General features: G+C 52.1%; 1 protein-coding gene across 1 annotated transcript in view; it reads right to left on the reverse strand.

Annotated features, from left to right (window-relative positions):
- Positions 1 to 5,741: 5,741 nt before the first annotated feature.
- CNTFR (ciliary neurotrophic factor receptor) overlaps positions 5,742 to 19,530 on the reverse strand; it is a gene marked incomplete at both ends in the record, with an annotated part of 157,073 nt that continues 143,284 nt past the window's right edge. The window contains 3 exon segments of the mRNA XM_079548629.1: positions 5,742 to 5,887; positions 6,595 to 6,775; positions 16,578 to 16,741. Of these exon segments, the coding sequence (XP_079404755.1) occupies positions 5,742 to 5,887; positions 6,595 to 6,775; positions 16,578 to 16,741 (491 nt within the window).

Below are 19,530 nucleotides of genomic sequence, written 5' to 3' on the forward strand. Positions count from 1 at the left end.
AGAATCCATTGAGCAGCACAAGTTGCTGACGACTGTGTCCCCTTGGCCCATTCTTGTCCAAGCTGCTGGAGGAGACCTGAGCACCATCCCTGGCCACAGTGTTCTCTCCAAGCATCTAGCATCTTTCCCGAGAACCATGTACAGGAGGAGAAAAGGAGCCCAGACTTCTGGAAGATGCTTGCATTTCATGCCTAAGCCACTGCTCTGCTGCTCAGCCACACAGCTCCATTAAGTCCTCTCCCGGCTGTCTTCTTCCCATCAATCATCCCTGTCTCTGCAAGCAGCCCAGACACCGGATCTGGGTTATAAATAAGACAATCAATCAGAGATGCTATTAGATAAACAGAGTGGCAGAAGCCAAATTAATGCTTGGCTTTTTCTTGAAAGGGAGGAGAGAAAAAGAGTCAATTGCTTATTAGGGGACTCTGGTGTGGTCTGGTTTGCATGCTGCTGCTGAGCCATGCAAGCTGGGTCCGGCTGCTGTGTTCTCATGTGAGGTGTGCAGATGTACCCTGGAGGTCACCCTGATCAGAGCACTGGGACAGACTGAAAGTAGTCAGGGAGATGATGTGGGGCAGCAGGAGGTGGGTGCTGCCTGTTTGTGTTGCCTTTTGGGATGAGGAGGTGTCAGGACTGGTCTGAAGGGAAGAGAGGGCATGGAAGTGGAGAACAAGGTGTCGGGGGACCAGGAACACAGTGCCAGGGCAGATCCTGCTCTGCTCAGGATGGAGATGAGGAAGAGGAGTGTCCTTTGAGGCTCTTCAGACAACAGACACCCTCTTTTGGAGACATCAAGTCCTGAAGTCCCGATCTGAAGCCAACAAAGACAGACATTCCAAGGCTGTCACTGGCAACTTGCTGTGATTTATCACCTCCTGCTGCTACAAATCTTTGCCTTGCATCGCTGTGAGGGTGCTCAGGTAGGATCTCTTTATCCGCACGGCTACTGACTGCATCTCCATCTGCTTCTTTGTGAAGTGGTAGCTGAACCACCCAAACTCATTCCTGCATCACCAGCAGTGAACAGAAGCCTTTCCTGGCAGCAGAACCTTGTTCCTGAGCCACTGGGAGAAAAGTCCTGGAAGGAAAGCTGCAACCTGCCAAAGGCATCCGGCACTGTATCTCTCTTGGCACAGCAGCAGCAGGCAGTTTTTAAACATGTGCCCCATGGTTTTGGGTGAGATCTTGCACATTGCTGGACTTGGGACTGTTGCATGTTGGGGACCAACCTTCCTCAAAATCACACTGAATCAGTTTGCATTCTCTCCCCTTGTAGGTGCTGCTCTTCACCCTTGTACCACAAGCACCACCTCTCCTCCAGCTCCTGCTGCTGCTCATGCTTATCTCCCCACCTCTTGCTGTGACGTTTGCACTTCGGAGACCAGGTCGATGCCTGCCCCAAAGAGCTGCAGCTCTCCTGTGCCACCTGGCTTGGCAGATCCCACCTTGCATTGCAGCAAGTTTGACAGGACGCATGCATGGCCAGGTCTGTCTGTGAAGCTGTCTTGGTGTACTTTCTGCTTTTTACCCCTGTACATCATCATTCTCATCTGGGTCTGATGCTCTGCCAGAGCCCGAACACTAACCACCATGCCTATTGCTCCTCCTCCATCCACTGAAGCGCGGTACCCCACTGAAGCCATATGCTGTCTGCTAAGCCCATCCCTTGAGTGAGGCAGTGTTCTGCTTCTTACATGCCTCGCAGCCAGGAAATAGCTCCTGAGCCTGCCTGCCTGGGAGTGCAGTGAAAAGCCGCTCTCACATCAGCCACAGCCGAAAGCAACACCTAAGGTGGGATTTACTGCCACATATGTGCTGGGAAGATGTGGGGACCCATTCTGCCTGGCTAATGTATTAAATTTCACGTTATACGATGCACGGGTCTCTCTGCGCACGGCAATTCCCTCTTTCTTCCTGTATGGATTTATACTGCTAAGTGGATGGATTTTCTGCTTGGCAGGGATGCTCCCTGGGGACCTTCCCGAGTTAGAAACATCTCTGCACATCTGTAGGCAATATCGCTGGGGCACCCTGTGACTGGGATTTTACAACACCCCTTGCTTTATGGACTGCTGCTTGATGCAGACAGGCACAGTGGAGGGGCTGACAAATAACTTCCTGCAGCCGGCAGCGGGACTCCCGATGATGGAGGGTGCCTGGGACTGGGCGCAAAAGCCACCACTTTCCATCAGCCCTGTGTACAGGAACACCGCTCCTTTGGTTTCTAAAAATGGCTGGAGAGAGGCAGGTTTCCTCTCTGTTTAAAGGCCTGAGCCCGTGTGCCTGTGACTGGTTCCTAGTCAGCCTTAGCATGGACTGGGAGAGCCTGGTAGAGATGAAAGCAATTCTGTCTGGGATACTTCCCCCAGGCAAAGGCTGGGCCTGACATTTTCTTCTCTGCAAGAGAAGCTTCTTCCCCCTGCCCCGAGAGCCATCTGCTATGGCTGATTACCCTGGCTTTTAATGCTGTGAATCCATAATTAGTGCATAATTAATTACCAGATGTTTTTTAACACTAATGAAACATTAATAAATGATGAAGGCATGTTGTCTGGTAATGGGACATTAACCAGTGAACCAGGCCAGCATGCAGGGGAGTACTGTCTGAGCGGGAGGCAGGGCTGCATGGGGCTGAGCTCTCCTCTAGCAAAGCCTCAGCACAGCAAAAAACCACAGTGAGAACCTGTGGGAGCTGGTGCTCACTTGGTGCTGCCTTCAGGGCTGTGAAAATCCTGTGCTGTCGTCATGTTAACTCATCCATCCATCCATCCATCCATCCATCCATCCATCCATCCATCCATCCATCCATCCATCCATCCATCCATCCCTTTTTGGAAGGCACGAGGCCCAGCATCAGGCAAAGGCAAGGCCAGATGAGAGCAGCACACAGGCTGCTCCTGTGTGCTTCCATCCCATCCATCCCCAGCAGACCTGGACAAACAAGAGGGGCAAAGGGATTTGCTGGTGTTCACCGATCTGGGACCAGCACAGGCTGCCTGTGTCCACATGCATATAAACACATGAGCCCAGCAGCCACTACACTGGCAGGAAGCTGGGGCACGTGCTGGGGAAATGGAGGAGCGGACCCCATTGCACTGCATCCTGCTCCTCAGTCCAAGCTGTCAGTGGAGGCTGTCCCACACACAGTCCTGTCAGCACTGTCACATGGAAATTTAATTCCAAGCATCTGGGCCAATGCCATTTTTCTGATGTCAAATTATTAATCAGACAAGGAAAGTGCATTAATTGGGACTGTGTCATCTCCTGCCTCTAGAGATGCCCACAGCTCTGTCCTCCCACCTCCCTAGGAGGTACCTGAATGCAGCCAGAGCTTGGGGATGCACTACCCATGAATGGGTACAAGTAGCAGCCAGCTACTTCACCACAGCGTGGATGCCACATGGTGTGCCGACAGCCAACCACGGGTTTCCAGAGGTGGGCATCCCACCACCATTCTTACACCCTCTTGAAGTGCTCTGAAGGCCAGGTTTTGTGCACCAAACCCTCCTGTCCAGAGAGGAAATAACCCAGAGCTGACAGTGGTCATGAAATGATCATTTAATGAAGACCGTCTCTCCTGGCGCGCGCATGTGTGTGTGTGCGTGTGTCTGTGTGGGCTTTATTTTTTTCTTCCCTCCATTATTTTTTTTGTTTCTTTCTTTTTTTTTTTTTTTTTTTTTATATATATACATCTATAAAAAATTCAAATACAGCATGTCAACAGTTGGAATACTAGGACGTACGGTATTAAATACTGCGCTCGGGTTTGGGCAAGGACAAGAGGAGCTGTCTTTACAAAACAGGGACTGAGTGGGACGGGGAGGAGAGCAGAGTGGGACTGGGACAGCCAGGGACACTGGGGGGCAGGTCTTCGGGGCTCCAGCTCTAAGGGGACGGCAAAGCTATTCTTATTTTGCTGAAGAGTAAGACAAAGATGTTGATGGAGGCGATTCCCTGTATCCAACGTGGTTGAAAGAGAGTGGGGGCGTGGGGACGGGGAGGTGAAGGCTCCTCTGGGTGCTGCTGGGCGCTGGCTGGAGGGGCAGGCTCCACGATGCTCTGCAAGGGGCTGCTGGGGGGAGCCTAGGCTTTTGTCGCTGTTTTGATCCCCTTTTATCCCCATGAAAACCGAGCCAGCTCCCGAATCCCCATTGCACTCCTGAAAGCCACCAGTTCATCCCTCCACCATCCCCTCGGAGGGGACCGAGCCCTCATCCTGCACCCCTCCAGCTTTTCCACGCCATCAAGAGCTCAGGGGGGAGTGAGTCCGGTCCTCGGGGTGCCCCCTTTGGCCGCAGGTTGAGAGCATCCCTCCATCCCCGTCCCTGTTTCCCATCCCCTCTTCCGAGCGCGCCATCACGCTCTCTGTCACCCGCGTCCCGGCAGCGCGGCAGTGGCACGTCTTTGGCGTGGCGGGTTAGCTGTATGAGCGATGGCGGGGCTGGCCCGCGGGATCCGGGGCTGCGGCACAGTGCCTGGGCTCGTTGCGCCTTGCTGAGAGTGGGGCGGAGTGGGTGACATGGGGACAAGTGCATGTCCTCGCTCCGGGCTCTCGGCGAGGATTTTTGGGGCAGGTCCTCCTGGAGGGGGGATGGTGGCTCTGTCCTCCTCCGCAGCGATGGCGAGAAGCGTGATACGTCCTCAACGTGTGCAAAATCGAAGAGATAAAGAGACTCAGAACGGGCAGGGTGCGGAGGGAGGGTGGTGGTGGCGGTGGCGGTGGCTGTGGGAGGTTGTCTCCGCTGGGCTGCGACAGATGGGGATCTGTGATGAGGAAGAGAAGGGTCACTCATCCTCCTGCCAGCTAGCAGGAGTGTCCAGCTACTGACACAGCTCTGGGGCTTTTTCCCCAGGAAGAAATGCACACCTCCTCAGAACCTGAGCACGCAAAGCCATCACTTCCACCTTCTCCTCCCAAAGGACCCTGCCCTCACACTGCTGTCTGTGTGACACCACCTCTGCTATTGCCACCACTAATATCATACATGGGGGTGATGCACCCAAAGGGAAAGGACCATGGGAACTGCCATGGGTCACGTAGACTCACAGAACCATAGAATTGCTCAGTTGGGAAAAGACCCTCAAGTTCATCAAGTCCAACCACAACCTAAACATACTGCCCTAAATCTAACAATTCTCTGCTCAATCATGTCCCTGAGCACCACATCCAAATGGTTTTTCAACACATCCAGGGATGGTGACTCAACCACCTCCCTGGGGAGCCTATTCCAGTGCTTAACAACCCTTTCTGAAAAGAACTTTTTCCAGATATCCAACCTAAACCTCCCCTGGCACAACTTGAGTCCATTTCCCCTCATCCTGTCACCTGTCACCAGTGAGAAGACACCAACCCCGCTCTCACTGTGTGCACCTTTCAACATTCTGCCTCAGTATGTGAGAGGCTGTTTGGTGCACTTTCTGGTGCCTCCTGGTGGGTGGCACATCCTTTATGCCCCATCTCTGCTGAACATGAGCATCTAAGCCCAACTCCTTTGCAAGCTTTGCAGAAGGTGTCTGAAAAACCATGTCCAGCTATCTTCACCAGAAAACCCGATTTGGAAAAGCAGCCATGTTGGGTTTATTGACAAAGAACTGCAAGCAAACCCAAATGCTTCCTACCCAACAGCCGTCGCCCACAGGCTGGTCAGCGTCTCCTTCCCAACCATGCTAGAGGCCCTGAGCTCTTCACGCCCTTCCAGCACCCACCCCATCCCTCATGCCCCCCATTTGGGGCATACTCACTAAATAAAGAGGACACCATAGGCAGCCAAGACCAGTCCAGCTGTCCAACACACTGCCACGGCGCCACTGCCCACTCCGGCCCCCTTGTCGCAGATCTTGGTGGTGGGGGGCGGCATGAAAGAGGAAGTGCTGGTGCTCGTCGTCTCTGCAGGGAGGGAGAGTGGGTGGTGAGAGGAGCTGGGGCCCCCTAGGATGTTGCCCACAGGAGTAGGGCAGCATCCCATCCCCACACTGCCCAACCGTGCTACTCTAGGGCCAAGCTGGATGGAGAAGATGATGAGAATGGAGACAGTGTGGTCTATGGGACTTTCTGTTCTCTAACAGTAGACCCAGAGGGTTCCAGAGTGCCTGGCAATGAGTGTCCCCCAGTGCTTCCCAGCCACCCCACAGCTGGTGCCAGTCAGGGGAACCGGCGCAGGGCACGCTCCCATCCTTCTGGGAAGCCAAGGGCTGATAACGTGCATTTGGACACGGTCCCAGCTCTTTCCTAGAAACAGAGGCTTGTTAACTTGGGGGCTTTTATTTCTAACTGGCATCGCTCCGAGCCATTGCGCGGGGTTGGAGCTGTGGAGGAGAGGAAGAGCTGGAGATGGTGGGGGGCAGCACTCCAGCAAATAATAATAAATCCAGAGCCCTGTCGTGGCACTTGGAGCACTCCAGTGAGGAAGATGCCAGAGCTAGGTGTGCTGAGTCAGCACCTCCTGGGCCATTCCAACCAGGCAACAGGGCCACAGGCTCGTGAAGGCACGTGGTAAAGGGCTGTGCCCTCCTCTGCCACACACCCCCAGTGCTGGGGGTCTCCACACCCCGGACCCCTGAGTGTAGGGTGTTTGTGCTGGGTGAGGGTCTCACCTGTGATCTGAACCTCCGTGGTGAGGTGCTTGGGCTCCTCCGTCCAGGGGGTGGCATGCACAGCCACGCTCCAGTCGCTCCACGTGCCGATGTCGTTGTCTTTGGCGGCCACCTGGATGATGTACTCCTTGCCAGCATAGGCATCTGTGATGGTGTGTGACGTGCCATCCGACAGCTCGACCTGCGGGCAGGTGGGGATCAGGCAGGGGGTGCTGGGGATGGGAGGCAGCCAGAGGAGGAACTCCGGCAGTGGGAAGTATGAGATGATCAGTGTGTTTAGCCCAGCTAGAGGGTGATAAAGAGACTGGTTTACGTCACTTTTTTTTTACCCCCATAGGGAGAAAATATCATCTAAAGGCAAAGCAAGGGGGTAAAGGGCTGGGATTGAAGCTGGCTGTGCATAAAGGGAAATAGGCAGAGTGTTAATCCTGATATCCACATGTCCCCACGCATCCTCCAAACCAGACTGGAAGTTTTTCTAGGGTGGTTTGGGCCAGAGGTATGATCACTGTGCAGCACAAGGACACACAGGGAGATGCTCCAGTTCCAGCTAAGCCAAGGGTGCAGTGAGTCCCCAGATCTGCAGAGCCAGAGTGGAGTTGCTTCCTCTAGAGGTCACCATAAACTAGTAAATGTGTGGGCAGTTCTGCTCGGACATATTGGGATGTGGGGATCAGGGTAGCCTGGCACTGACAGTCCATGCATCAACATTCTTTCAAGACTGAGAGGAGGTTCCCTTGCCAGCACATCTCCAGCAACCCCACTCCTTCCCCTTCTGGGGACATCTGATCCACTTGGAGATATGTCCTGATAGAAATGCATCCACACTGCAGGGTCACTGGTGAGCAATCACACAGTACTGACAGCAGAGGAAAGCTCAGCACTGACACAGCATGTCAGGGATAACACCAAGCTGCATCAGACTCCTGTGGTCACCAAAGGGACCGCTGTGGGAGAGCGCTGTGCATCATTTTGCAGCCTTCCTTGAGGTTCATCATTAATACCCACTGGTTTCATTTCCCATCCATCCTAATTGTGTCTGGCTTGGAGTAGCATGGGGCCACACAAACCCTGCATGACCATGGACACCCCTTTGTGCAGCCTTCTCCTCCCCACTCGCCCAGCTGACACGAACCACCTTCCCTCGCAACACATGTTGATAATAAACATGTCCAGGGGGGATGAGGGGCTGACACAGCCCATCTGCTCAGGAGGCAAAGGGGGGACATGGTGCTTGGCCTCTGAGCCTGCTGATGGCTTCAAGCCAAGCGCTGTGGTCCCAGTGGCTCTGAGCAGCTCTGGGGGCAGGGACATCTGCATCCATATGTGGAGTCCTCAGCACAGGAGAGACATAGACCTGTTGGAGCACACCCAGAGGAGGGCCACAAAAATGATCCAAAGGATGGAACAGCACTCCTATGAGGACAGGCTGAGAGAGTTGGGGCTGTGCAGCCTAGAGAAGAGAAGGCCGAGGGAGACCTGAGAGCAGCCTTTCAATATCTGAAGGGGAGCTACAGGAATGAAGAGGACTGACTCTTCAGCAGTATCTGTCATTACAGAAAAAAAGAGAAGTGGCCTCAAGCTCAAGGAGGGTATATTTAGGTTGGATACACAGAAAAAGTCTTTTACGGTGAGGGTGGTGGGGCACTGGAACAAGTTACCTGGAGATGTGGTTGATGCCTTATCCTTGGAGACTTTCAGGTCAAGGTTGGATCAAGATCTCAGAGCCTGATCTAGCTGTGGATGTCCCTGCTTATTGCAGGGGGTTGGAGTAGATGACCTTTAAATGTCTGTTCCAACTCTAAGGATTCTATGATTCTATGACATTATTCAGGGAAGATGCCAGAGCATCTTTTGTGCCCAGTGAGCCCCAGAACTCAGCCTGGGATGTGGGAGCAGATGGTGGCTGAGGCTTCAGGAGACAGCAGCAAGGTGGGCGATGCTTCCAGGAGCAGAAGGCTCCAGCACAGCATCCCACTGCCCAGGGTAACACTGACAGCTGAATTTTATTAAGAACTTGGTTCAACAGCAAGAGAAAGATAGAGATGAAGACTTCTGCCTGGTTCTTGCTTGCATCCCAGAAACTGAAAAGAACTGAACAGCCAAGGGGGCTGCACCACTGGGATGCAGCACAGTCAGTGTGCTGATGTGGCAAGGATGTCCTGACAGTGCATCTCAGCATGCATGGGGACACTGTCCCTGCCAGGGATGTGTGCCTTGGCAGAACTGCCTGGCTAGTGACTGGTGTGGTCAAAGCCATCACCCTGCTCCTTGCAGGGATATCAGAAAGGAGGGAACCCATTCTGAGAAACAATCAGCTCTCTTCCCATCTCACCTGCACAGCATGTTCAACATCCTAGCACAGATTTAATCCTTTTGTTACACAGATATCACCCTCAGCTTTTATAAAGCCACTAAGTTCCCCACTAGAGAAGGGGATGCTTTGCTTTTTCACTGTGGGCAAGAGCCTTTCTGCCCCTGTTCCCTCTCTGAGAGCTGCCTGCAGCCTGCCACAAGCCAGGCTTTGTGCTCTCAGGTGCTCCCAGTGGCTTGGAGCCTCACATCTGCAGCACATCTGGAGCAAAGGGCCTTCTGCCGCCCGCGAGGTGCGAAGTTGTTATCAAATCCAAAGGGAAGCAGGGAGAAAGGTGTGTGTCTGTCTCAGCACTGCACTTTTTGGGCTGGGAAGAGGGATGCTTAGCCCTGCTTATCCCTGCACATGGGGCATGAGTTCTGCAGGGAAGAGCAAAAGCACTGAGCCAGGGTCTGACCCACTGGCACAAGTGCAGCTGATTAGGGTGCCAGGTTCAGGGGGTGTAGGCTTCAATGCTGGAAGCGGGTGCAGTGTTTGGGATCATTCAGGCAGAATTTTTCTTTAATGCCTGCTCATCATTCTGGGACTCCAGCAGATACTGCTAATGCCTCAGCCAGGATCAGAGGTCAGAGTGTGCCACGGTGCCTGTTCCCTGTCCCCCCACCGCCCTGCTGCTTGGTGTCAGGAAGGGCATCTGGAGCTGTGCCATGGCACTCCTGGGTGACACTGGGAACATGAAAGGGGCAGCAGCTGTGGTCATCACAGGATGTCGTTGTCCTGCTGGGGCAAAGGATGTGACTGCAGCTGCCTGCATAGGGGAAATGTCTTCAAGGAGGGGCCTTGCATGGAGCAGAGATAGGCAAGACTTCAGCCCCCAGTATGGCTCTGTGCTGGGCTTTACTGTTTTCCAGCCTGCTGAAGAGGCAAAGAACCAGCCCTCGACTGCCTCTCATCCGTATGGCCAGAATTAGGTGCTCCCTTCCCAGGGCACAGTCCTGCAGGAAAGGAGTTTGAGCTCCTCTGCCCCAAACCCAAGCTAGATCAGGGTGCCCAGCAGAGATAGGCTCCTAGCACCTAGTGCTGCACATACAGCACTTGAAAGAATATCCTCAGCACCTGCTTTTCCTGCTGCCCTCCAGATGCAGTTGGCCTGCAGCTCAATGTTTGCAGATGGGACTATGGAGTCATGGGGATGCTCCCCGAGACCCAGGATGAAGCATCTTCCTTGTGGGGTCTTGGAGGATGCTGTCCTAAGCTGTTTAGACAGCAAATAAAAAGGGAAGGTGTAGGGTACAGCACCCATCTCCCCCCTTACATAGGATGTCCTGAAGTGCAGTTTTAGCTTTCCAAAAGGCATTTCTGAGCTAGGGGATATATCAGAGAGAGAACAGCTTTGTCATGGTTGATGAGAAAGTCCATGAGCGGGTGCCTGTGTCTCAGCACAAAAATGCAGCAGCAGCAGCAGATGGGAAAACACACAGGTTCCAACTGGACACAGAAAGGGAGAGGCAGCGAGAACAGACTGGGGAGGACACGGAGGGATGGCTGGGCACACAGCATCAAAGGGAGAGGGAGAAATTCCTTAATCTGCATCCCTGTCACACAGAGAAAAAAGCTGGAGGAAGGCTGAGCATGGTAATTTTTTTTTTTGGCTGGAGGGGTCTGCATTCTGCAGCCTGCCTTTGTGCACCTGCCAAAAGTCACTCTGGCTGGCTGTAAAGCGCTGCCCAGATTAATGAGGGATCAGTAGCCAGTGCAATGCAGAGCTATTAGCATTGCAAAAAAACCCCACCAAAACAACAACAAAAAACCACCAGAGAGAAATGAAAAAGAGCCCTTGAGCTCCAGTAATTCAGCAGTAATTCAGCCTACATCTTGCCTAGGGCAGCATGGGATGGCATTCTGCAGGTCTCCATCCTTGGGACACTGTACACACCGAGCAGTGTCCATCTCTCATCCCATGGCTAACACAAGTTTAAAGGGCACTGTATCCACCCACACAGTGAAGCGGAGGCTAAGGCTGTGATTTCCCCCTGTGCTCCCGTAGCCTGTCCTGCCAAGGTGCCCTGGCAGTAAAAAGGTCACAGTGTGTTCTGCTCCCAGTCAAGCTCTATTTCCATTCTGTGCCGCCAGGAAGCAACTACTGGTGAACAGGGTGATGCAGTGCAAGGCTGATACCTGGATGATCTCCAAAAGGAGAGGACCTCAGCCCTCCCTGCCCTGCAGCTGGGCTTGGTGGTGCGATGTGCTGGAAGGTAGTGAAGAAGGGAGGACTGGATGACTCTTTGCATCCCACACAAAAATGTGTTTGCAGCTCTACTTTCCATTCCTCAATGCCTCCCGCTCTCCGTTGTGACTCCTGGAAGTGGTTTTCTCCTGCTCCAAACCAGGGTCAACCCCGAGAGCTGGGTCACAGCAAACAGTTGCTGCTGCCTGTGAAATGATGTCAGCAGGGGCAAGGAAAGGTTTTGTTTTCCCCCTTTTGTCTGGAAATCATATAGGTCTGACATTCATTACTAATAAAAGAGACCCCAAACGTCTCCTCCTGTGGCACTGCGGGAATCAGTTTGGTTAACCCCAGACAAAACTTTCTCTCTCCTTCAGAGATAACTGAAAGGTTGGTAAAAGTGAAGGACTCTCCTCCCCCTGTGCCTCCTCCCCGCCAGCCAGGCAGTGGATAAGTTCCAGGGAGGTCTGAGCCATTGTCCCTGCAGTCACCCCCCAAAAAAGACTGCAGCACACAGCTCAGCTCCAGCTATTGGCTGGGGAGGACGAGTTATTGCAGGGCTCCTCCGCAGCTTGGCTTGTCTCACACCAGATGAGGCTGAATGGCTCCCTTCTGGCTTAAAATAAAGAGCATCTTTGAAAGCACAGCTGTAATCTTGTTAATAATGGGACTCTGTCTCCGGATACGTCTTCCCCTCCTGCCAAGCGACAACTGTCAGAGCTTGCTTTGCTTGCAGCCACAGGAGGATGGGGCTGGGACGCTCAGGGCATTCAGCACCAATCTCCAGGCTCCGGCTGCAGATGCATTTACCATGCAAAAGCTTCCTCCTACCGCTGGGGCCAATGCAGAGGGACTACAGCAGAAGGGACTTCCACCTCTGTGGCACCTCTGCTCTGCCTGTCCCATACCAAACTGCAAGCGACGCTACTCCAGCCTCAACATTTCACTTCCTCCTACTTGCTATTGATTCTTTTTTTTTTTCCCCCCCTCTTTTTTAATCACTGACTTTGCAGCCAGGAGGGGAAGGAAGAGAAGCGTCGCAGTAAAAGCAACCAGGCGTGAAGCTTTAATGGCGCTAGGTCAGGGTGACCTCCCTGCCAAGGCTGCCTAGCGAGGAGGGGAAATGCAGGCAAAGCAGCACGGGGATGCAAACAGGCACAAAGAAGTGTGGTGTCACAAAGTGACACTGCTGCCATCCCAAAGGGGATGCGGCTGCAGCAGGCGGTCACATTAATTGCCTTCCCAGCTCCTTCCTCCCCTTGCCCATCACGGGCAGTGATGTATAGGATTAGGACATACTTCTGCGTTATGTTAGCCTGTGAGAGTCACACATTTGGTAAAAAACATTGGTTTGCTTGGGGGAAATATCCTTAAACCCACCCACAGACCTTGCACAGACCGCTGCTCACGGCCACCTAAATCCTGGCAAGCCATGAAGATCTCCCCTTGATGTTCTAAAGAAAGCTGTTTCCAGCCTTTGCAAATGCTTACAAACACGTCTCTAATGCTTCCAAAACAGAAGATGAAGGAGAAAACCTCATTGCATTATTAGCTTTAAACATCTCATGACCTTTTTCTGCAAATCTGAAGATGCACGGTTCGTTAACATTTCGTGTTGTCAGCACGGCCAATGCGTTCAATTAGACTTCACAACGGCATCTGCAAATTGCTGGCAAGTCACCAGAGGAAATCCTCCCTTCCTTCCTTGGCTGCCAGTCCTACAACTACCACTGAGCACTGCCACATTCCTGCGCCTGTGCACCAACCCCGCCAGTGCTCAGCGCATGCCATCTCCGCTAGAAACAACCATGGAGAGATCCTGATCCAGGTGATATCCCTGAGCAAGAGTAGATCTGGTGCACGAGCTGTGTCAGGCTCCCTGACGTCACCTGGGACATCCCCGGCTGTGTGTGGGAGCATATGCATGGCCAAGGACCTGCATGCCATCGCATCCACGAGTGTGCACACAGCTGCGCTCGTGGGCAGCCTGCAGGCATGCACAGAGATAGCTGCTGTTGTGAGTTAACCGAAGGAGCCTGTAAAACCAGAAACAGGCTATTAGCAATCCATTAGGAAAGGGTATCCAGTTCCAGCCTAGGTAATCCATTAGAGGAACATCTGAGAGCATTAGGAGAGCTCGCTTGGGGCCAGGATGGGGCTATAAAACAGAAGAGGAAACCATGCTAATCTGGCTTGAATTACAAACTTAAAAGCGGGAGAAAAATAAAGGATACCCTGAACATTTAATGTTTTATATTTAGGAGACAGAACATGAGATTCTGCCAAAAGGAGAGAATGGAAAAATCTGTTTAGGCTACAAATATCTCATCTCTCTTCATGCAGGAAAGAAACTGCCAGCCCCTCTTCCAGAAGGGAACAGTGTGACGTTGAAGCTGCTCAGCTTTCTGGGTGAGCTTGGTGTCGGTGAGACAGAGTGATCACCCAATGTGACACAGAGTGGTTGTGTGTCCTGCACAACTGGCAAATGCTTGTGCTGGGTTCAACAGAGCTGCTGTGAGATGTCACGACAGCCCTGCTGCAAGCAGCATCCCGCACACGTGGACACTCATTGTCTCTCTGTGCTAATAAATCCCAGAGCATGCAGTAATAACTCCCAGAGCAAACTCCAACACGAGAGCTGCTAAGTGGCCTGAGCGGAAATTCATTGCTGAGCCCAGAGAAAGGGGGGGCAAACGGTGTGCTGAGGCTGAAACGCACCTTTGTGAGCACTCTGCTATGTCAAGGAGGGGAGGAGGGTCCCCACTGTGCCCCTTGCTCTGCACCTCCCAGGCTGGCTGTCCCTGGGGAAGATGCTGTGCAATGATAGCTGGCTCACCCAGCAGCACTCTTGATAAGATCCACTGTTCCCGCCACGGACGGCTTCATCTTCTGGTGCCAAGGCCTGGCATTATTAAAATCCTGAAAGGAAGAGCCTGGGAGAAAGCAGACGCTGATTGAATCAGGCCCTACAGTATTCGACAGCTCGACATCCATCTGATCCTATTAGTGCTCATTCAGTCCTGTCTGCTGAGGTGCTGTGCATAAATCAGCCCCTGTGCAGATAATGGGAGGTGGAGGGGAGGAAGGAATTGCAGCTTTTGCCAAGAAATACCACGTGCAATGCGAGCATGGAGGGCTGTATCTCTAGCCAGTCTCTGGAGCTGTCCTCTAGTCCTGCTCTTACAGCAATGGACATTCCGCACAGCACTCAGGAAAACCTTCACCTCAGCACAAATTAACACCTTGCTTTGCAAACACAGGTCATGCTTCATCCTATCTCAGGACACCAGTCCCTATATGGAGAGACCTACCATCAATTTAGGTCATGCTGAGCTGATCTTGGCTCCACCAAGCCATAACCTTCCCTCTCCTGGACAGATTTTGGGTGCTCCTTGGGCACTCTCAAGATGCCAACAAGCAATGGGTCTAGAAAAGCAGAGCTTATAGAATCACAGAATCATTAAGGTTGAAAAGACCACTAAGATCATCTATCATCAACCCATCACTGCTATGTTCACTAATCATGTCCTTCAGTACCACATCTTGTTTCTTCAACACCTCCAGTGATGCTAAACTTCTAGGGCTCATAGCATCTGGCAACTCACTTTTGGGTGCAGACACCTAAATCTGCCAGGTATCCAGAGGGGCTAAGGGGGCTGTGGCTGAGCACACCCAGGGGTCCCAGGGTTCTGGCGCTGCAGCGCTGCCATTCCTGGTGTTTGGGAACTGACTGAATTAGGTTTTGCAAATAGTTGATGAATATCTGATGAATAGTGGCAGTTTTCCTCTAATCACCCATAAATCAGATTTTTCATTATGCAATCAGTGGGGTAGGGATTCAGTAAGAAAGGCTGGTACTGCACTTGCTTACCAAGCAAATTATTCCCCAAACACACTTCTCCATCAGCCAGTGACTGAGAAACAAGTCCTACAAAAGGCCGTGGATTAAGAGTGACACCAGTGGGACCACTGTGCCCTCCTGAGATGATGAGCTTTCCAGCTCTCAAGCACCCATACTGAGGACTGCTCCCGCTCTGCAGCTTGGGAAGACAACTTTTGACTGCCCTAAAGCTGACTTTTGCAGCTGGGGTGCCTCACCCCAGCGTCTCCAGCACCTCCATATATTTCCCACTGTGTACTGTTCTGTCCCCTCATGGACTTAGCCCCAACCCAATGCGTCGAAGCAGGAGACAGCCCATTGGCACATGTATCACGAGGACCAGGCTGCAGCTGGGGAAAACATCAGCCTTTTTCACAATGGTTTCATAAGTTGAAATAAGTGACTTTGCATTTCCTATTTTCCCATGCACTTTACCCCTTTTCCCACAGTTTGAATACTTTCCTCCTCAAAATGAAAAAACTCTTCCAACCATGCAAAAATCCAAACTCTCCCATCGCTCTCTTGTCCCAGCAGAGCGATTGGCAGCTGCTCTCTCCCTCCCTCTGAGAAGAGAAGGGCAGGGAGAGACAAATGGGAGAAGACTCTACCAGCACCTGTCTGGTTTTCAAAGCCATCAGCAAAACACTTCAGTCTGAAACAAGACCTGCGCCACTGCCTTATCAAAGAAAAGCAACTGAAAGAGAAAAACCCACTGGGATGATGATGTCTTACAGCGACACAAGCACAGCACAAAGCCTCTCATTCCCTTTTTGAGACGTTTTTCTCCCAAAAAAGAGCTGTCTGGCAGAAAATCCCTCTCAGCTCTGCATCGCAGGTGAGCTCCTTGGGGATGGAACACTGGCTCCCATTTGTCTCTTTCCTGGGCAAAATGCCTCATCAAGCAACCCGCTGCCACGCTTGCCTAATTGGCTTTCCTTTGGCCCATCTAGGAGATGTCGGGATGAGCCACACTGGTGCAGAAGCACCTCTCATCCAGCAGCAGATTGCTTTCCTTCATAAGTGGAGCATGCAAGCAGCATATAGCAAAGAAGAAAAAAAAAATTCTGTTCGTTATCTTCCTGCCGCTAACAAATGAAATCTGTCCTGCGGGCTGCCAAGGATTTCACTGACAATTTTTTTTTTAAAGAAACAAGAAATAAAAGTAAGAAATACGATAACATCATGGCAATCGCTCCGTTGCTGACTGTGCCCTGAGTTACTGCAAACGGTATTTTATCTTCGGCTCAAAATCTAAATGTGGCAGAGGCACATTTAAATGCAGTGACATTTATACTTTAAATGCCTTTTACATCTTGTTGGCAGGTTTTATATAGAACATATGTATGGAAAACAGATACAGGCCACAGATTAAAATGCAAAAAGGGGAGAGCCTGCAGAGCCATTTATAGGCAGAATATGACTTAAAAGAAAGAGGAAGAAAAGGGAGGCCGAGAAAAAAATAGAGGAAAAGGGGCTGTGTTGACAAGAAAGTGAACAGACATTTCTCGGTCCCAGGTCACCCCATCTTGCCAGCCTGCTGCCTCCTGCTCAGCATCACTTACGTGCTGCCACTGGTCCAGGATGAGGGGCCGATAGCGCAGGAAGAACTTGAGGGGGAAGGACTCAGGGTCGGGCCAGGACGAGGGGTTCTGCCATGACACTTCCAGCCGCCTCGGGTTATTGGGCACAGGCTTGGCCACCACGCTCTCTGGAGGATCCGGCTTTACTGGAAGGGAAAAGAACAGCTGTTAAAGTCCCCCTGATTGGATGCAACAGGTCTTACAGTGGGGAGGTGGGTGAAAAGCCTGCCTAGGTGATGTGCTCTGGGGATGAGTAAGTCCAAGCGATGGCTCATCAGGTGTAGAAAATCACCTTTTAGTGCGTATGGGTCAGGAATATCCTGGCTCAGAATAATCAGCACTAAGGAGATGCCAGCACCTGGACAGAACAGAGAACATCCCTCCTCGCCACAGGTACCTGGGTGAGTGCAGGGAGCTTGCTGAGCCCTAACTCCATGCTTTCCTTGCTCCTCCAGATGGCTGGGAGTCTGACCTGCCATCAGATCTACTCACCTCTCAGTAGGTTGCAGTTTAGGGCTGGGGATTCCAGGCACTGACCCATTGCATGCAGCACAGGCAAACCCGGTGGTTTCTCATTCCTGCTCTGCTTCTGAGATACAGGGGTATTTTTTCATTACCCAATACGTATTTCAAGTGAATATTAACTGACTGTGCAACATGCTCAGAAGTTGCTGCTACTTTAAAGTGCTGGGATCAAAACCTAAATAGGCTGTGATGAACAGTGTTGCCTCTTGCAGAGTCAGCTTTGCTCCTCACCAAAAGTCTGCCCAGATCTCAACAGCTCAGACTCTCAGTTTGCAGCAGCAAAGCTCTGAGAAGTCTAAAATATGGGTTGTGCAGGGGCCTGGCAGCCAGGTTAAAACACACCCCCTCTGAGGAGCTATGCATGGAGATACCCTGAAGCTCTGCTGCAAACTTGGGAGCCGGGAAGGTGAAGGATTTCCGTGGGACTGCTCACAAGGCTCTCTGTGTTCACTAAGAATAGTGATGCAGGTGGTCACCTAATCACAGAATCACAGAATGGTGCTGTCCTGGGAGAGCTCTCAACACTCCCAAAATCCACATGAAGACTGCATGAAGAAACTGTCACTTCAGCCTAGAAACTGCCAGATAAAGCAGTGCTCCTGATCTGACCAGAAACTTGTGAAGGCACCATCTCTAATTCCATTCACGCAGGAGAGATTCTGGGGTTGGGAAGAGCCTGACAGAGCTCCTGCAATGCACTCAGAGCCGTCTCCTCCCTGCTGGCCCCAGGGAGATGACATCTCCACAAGGGCTTTGCTTCCTCTGGTCAGTGAAGGGGGCAAGTGAGGCTTGAAGCTGTATGGGACTGGGTGCTCATGTGAGATGGCACTGCTGCAGAAACTCGTGTGCTTGCCACTCACTGCCACTTTGCAAGGGGCGGGCTGGAGCTGGGCAGTGCAGGCAATCTGTGCACGAGGTTTTTGTAGTCATCACATTTGAGGACAGTAACTGTGTGAGGCAGGCAGGAGCTGCGGAGGGAGGGATGATTTGCTGGGACTGCAATGCTGAGCTACTCCAGATGGCTGCGTAATTCCCTTGCTCGCTTTGAATCCCTGGGCTTGGGCTGGACATCAGCTTCCATCCACGGGGCCTTGGAGGCCAAACACATACGGAAAAGTATAAATCCAGTGCTGGCTCACTGGGCTGGGTTTGCAAAACAAAAAATCTGTTTGGCTGAATGAATGCAGATGAAAGCAAACTGTGGCTCCACAGCAAGGGATAAAAGCACCAGGGTGGAGATGGATGCAATGGGATGTCACAGCTGTGAGGAGAGCTCCGGCATAACACAGGGAATGGGAAACGCCACTGTGTCAGGTTGGAGGAGAGCAAGGAAGAAGCCCTGATGCTGAGGGAAGAAGTCATCCCTTCATTTTTCAGGGACGTGACCCCCTCATATTAGAGGAGAGCTGTGTTGGCTTACTGTGAGCGTGGCAGAGCTCCCAGCTGCAGCGAGCCTTCAAATGTCACTGCGTCTTAATGGGAAAACCATCACAAGGGCTGCGGCTGCCTCCCCACGTGTCCCCCTGGCTGTGGGACTCCTGCCCAGGCCTAAGAGATGTGCGGTAGTGCCAGCCCCTCCCAGAAAACTCCTGCCATATCCCTCCATCGCTGTGGGGATGTGGGAGCCAGTACATGGGGATCTACACCACCTCTGCAACTGGTCCAGTGCCTGACCTTGAAGGAGTGCTTCATCCTCCATAGCATCCCAAGCCCCTGCTCCCCGCTCCTCCTTCCCCCAGCCTTTGTCTGCCCAGTCCATTTAAGCAGCAAATTGCAAGGCAAAGGCTGTCTGGCTGTACATCAGCGAGCATAATGGAGCTGTGTCCTCAGCACAGGCCCGCAGGCAGTAATGTAATATAAGCAATAATAGTAATAATAATAATAATGGACGATGGGCATTAGGCTGAGTATTGGTTAAGCGGCTGCAAAACCCGATGTAATATTATCCTGCAGAGCTGAGGGAGCATCTCCAAACATTCCTGAGAAGGAGACATGGGATTTGGTTGGGAGGCAGCTTCCAGCTCATTCTGCTTCGCTTTCGGGTTCAGAAAGGGTCCTGTAGTTATCTCTTGTCTTTAGAACAGGACAGGCTTTGCCTAAAGGCTCTGCGGGCTCATGCTGGACCACAAGTGCTCATCGAAGGAGGTGCTGCCTGAGCACACACCATGCATCCATCCTTCTGCCCCATGCTGAAATGGATGCCTTGCGGCCGTTAAATATCCCCTGGCATTTTCCCTGAGAAGAGGGACATTAAACTCCATGTCTTAGCCAAATGTCAGTCTACGTAATTTAATTCTGCCTCCCTAAGTAGTATGAATTGAACTGACCTTCTGTCTAGGCAACTGTATACCCGTGCTCAGAGACTGAATTTCTTACAGGGGACAGCACATTCATCCTCACACAGCCCCTC

The sequence above is a fragment of the Tetrao urogallus genome, assembly GCF_951394365.1.
Source record: "Tetrao urogallus genome assembly, chromosome: Z".
NCBI lineage: Eukaryota > Metazoa > Chordata > Aves > Galliformes > Phasianidae > Tetrao > Tetrao urogallus.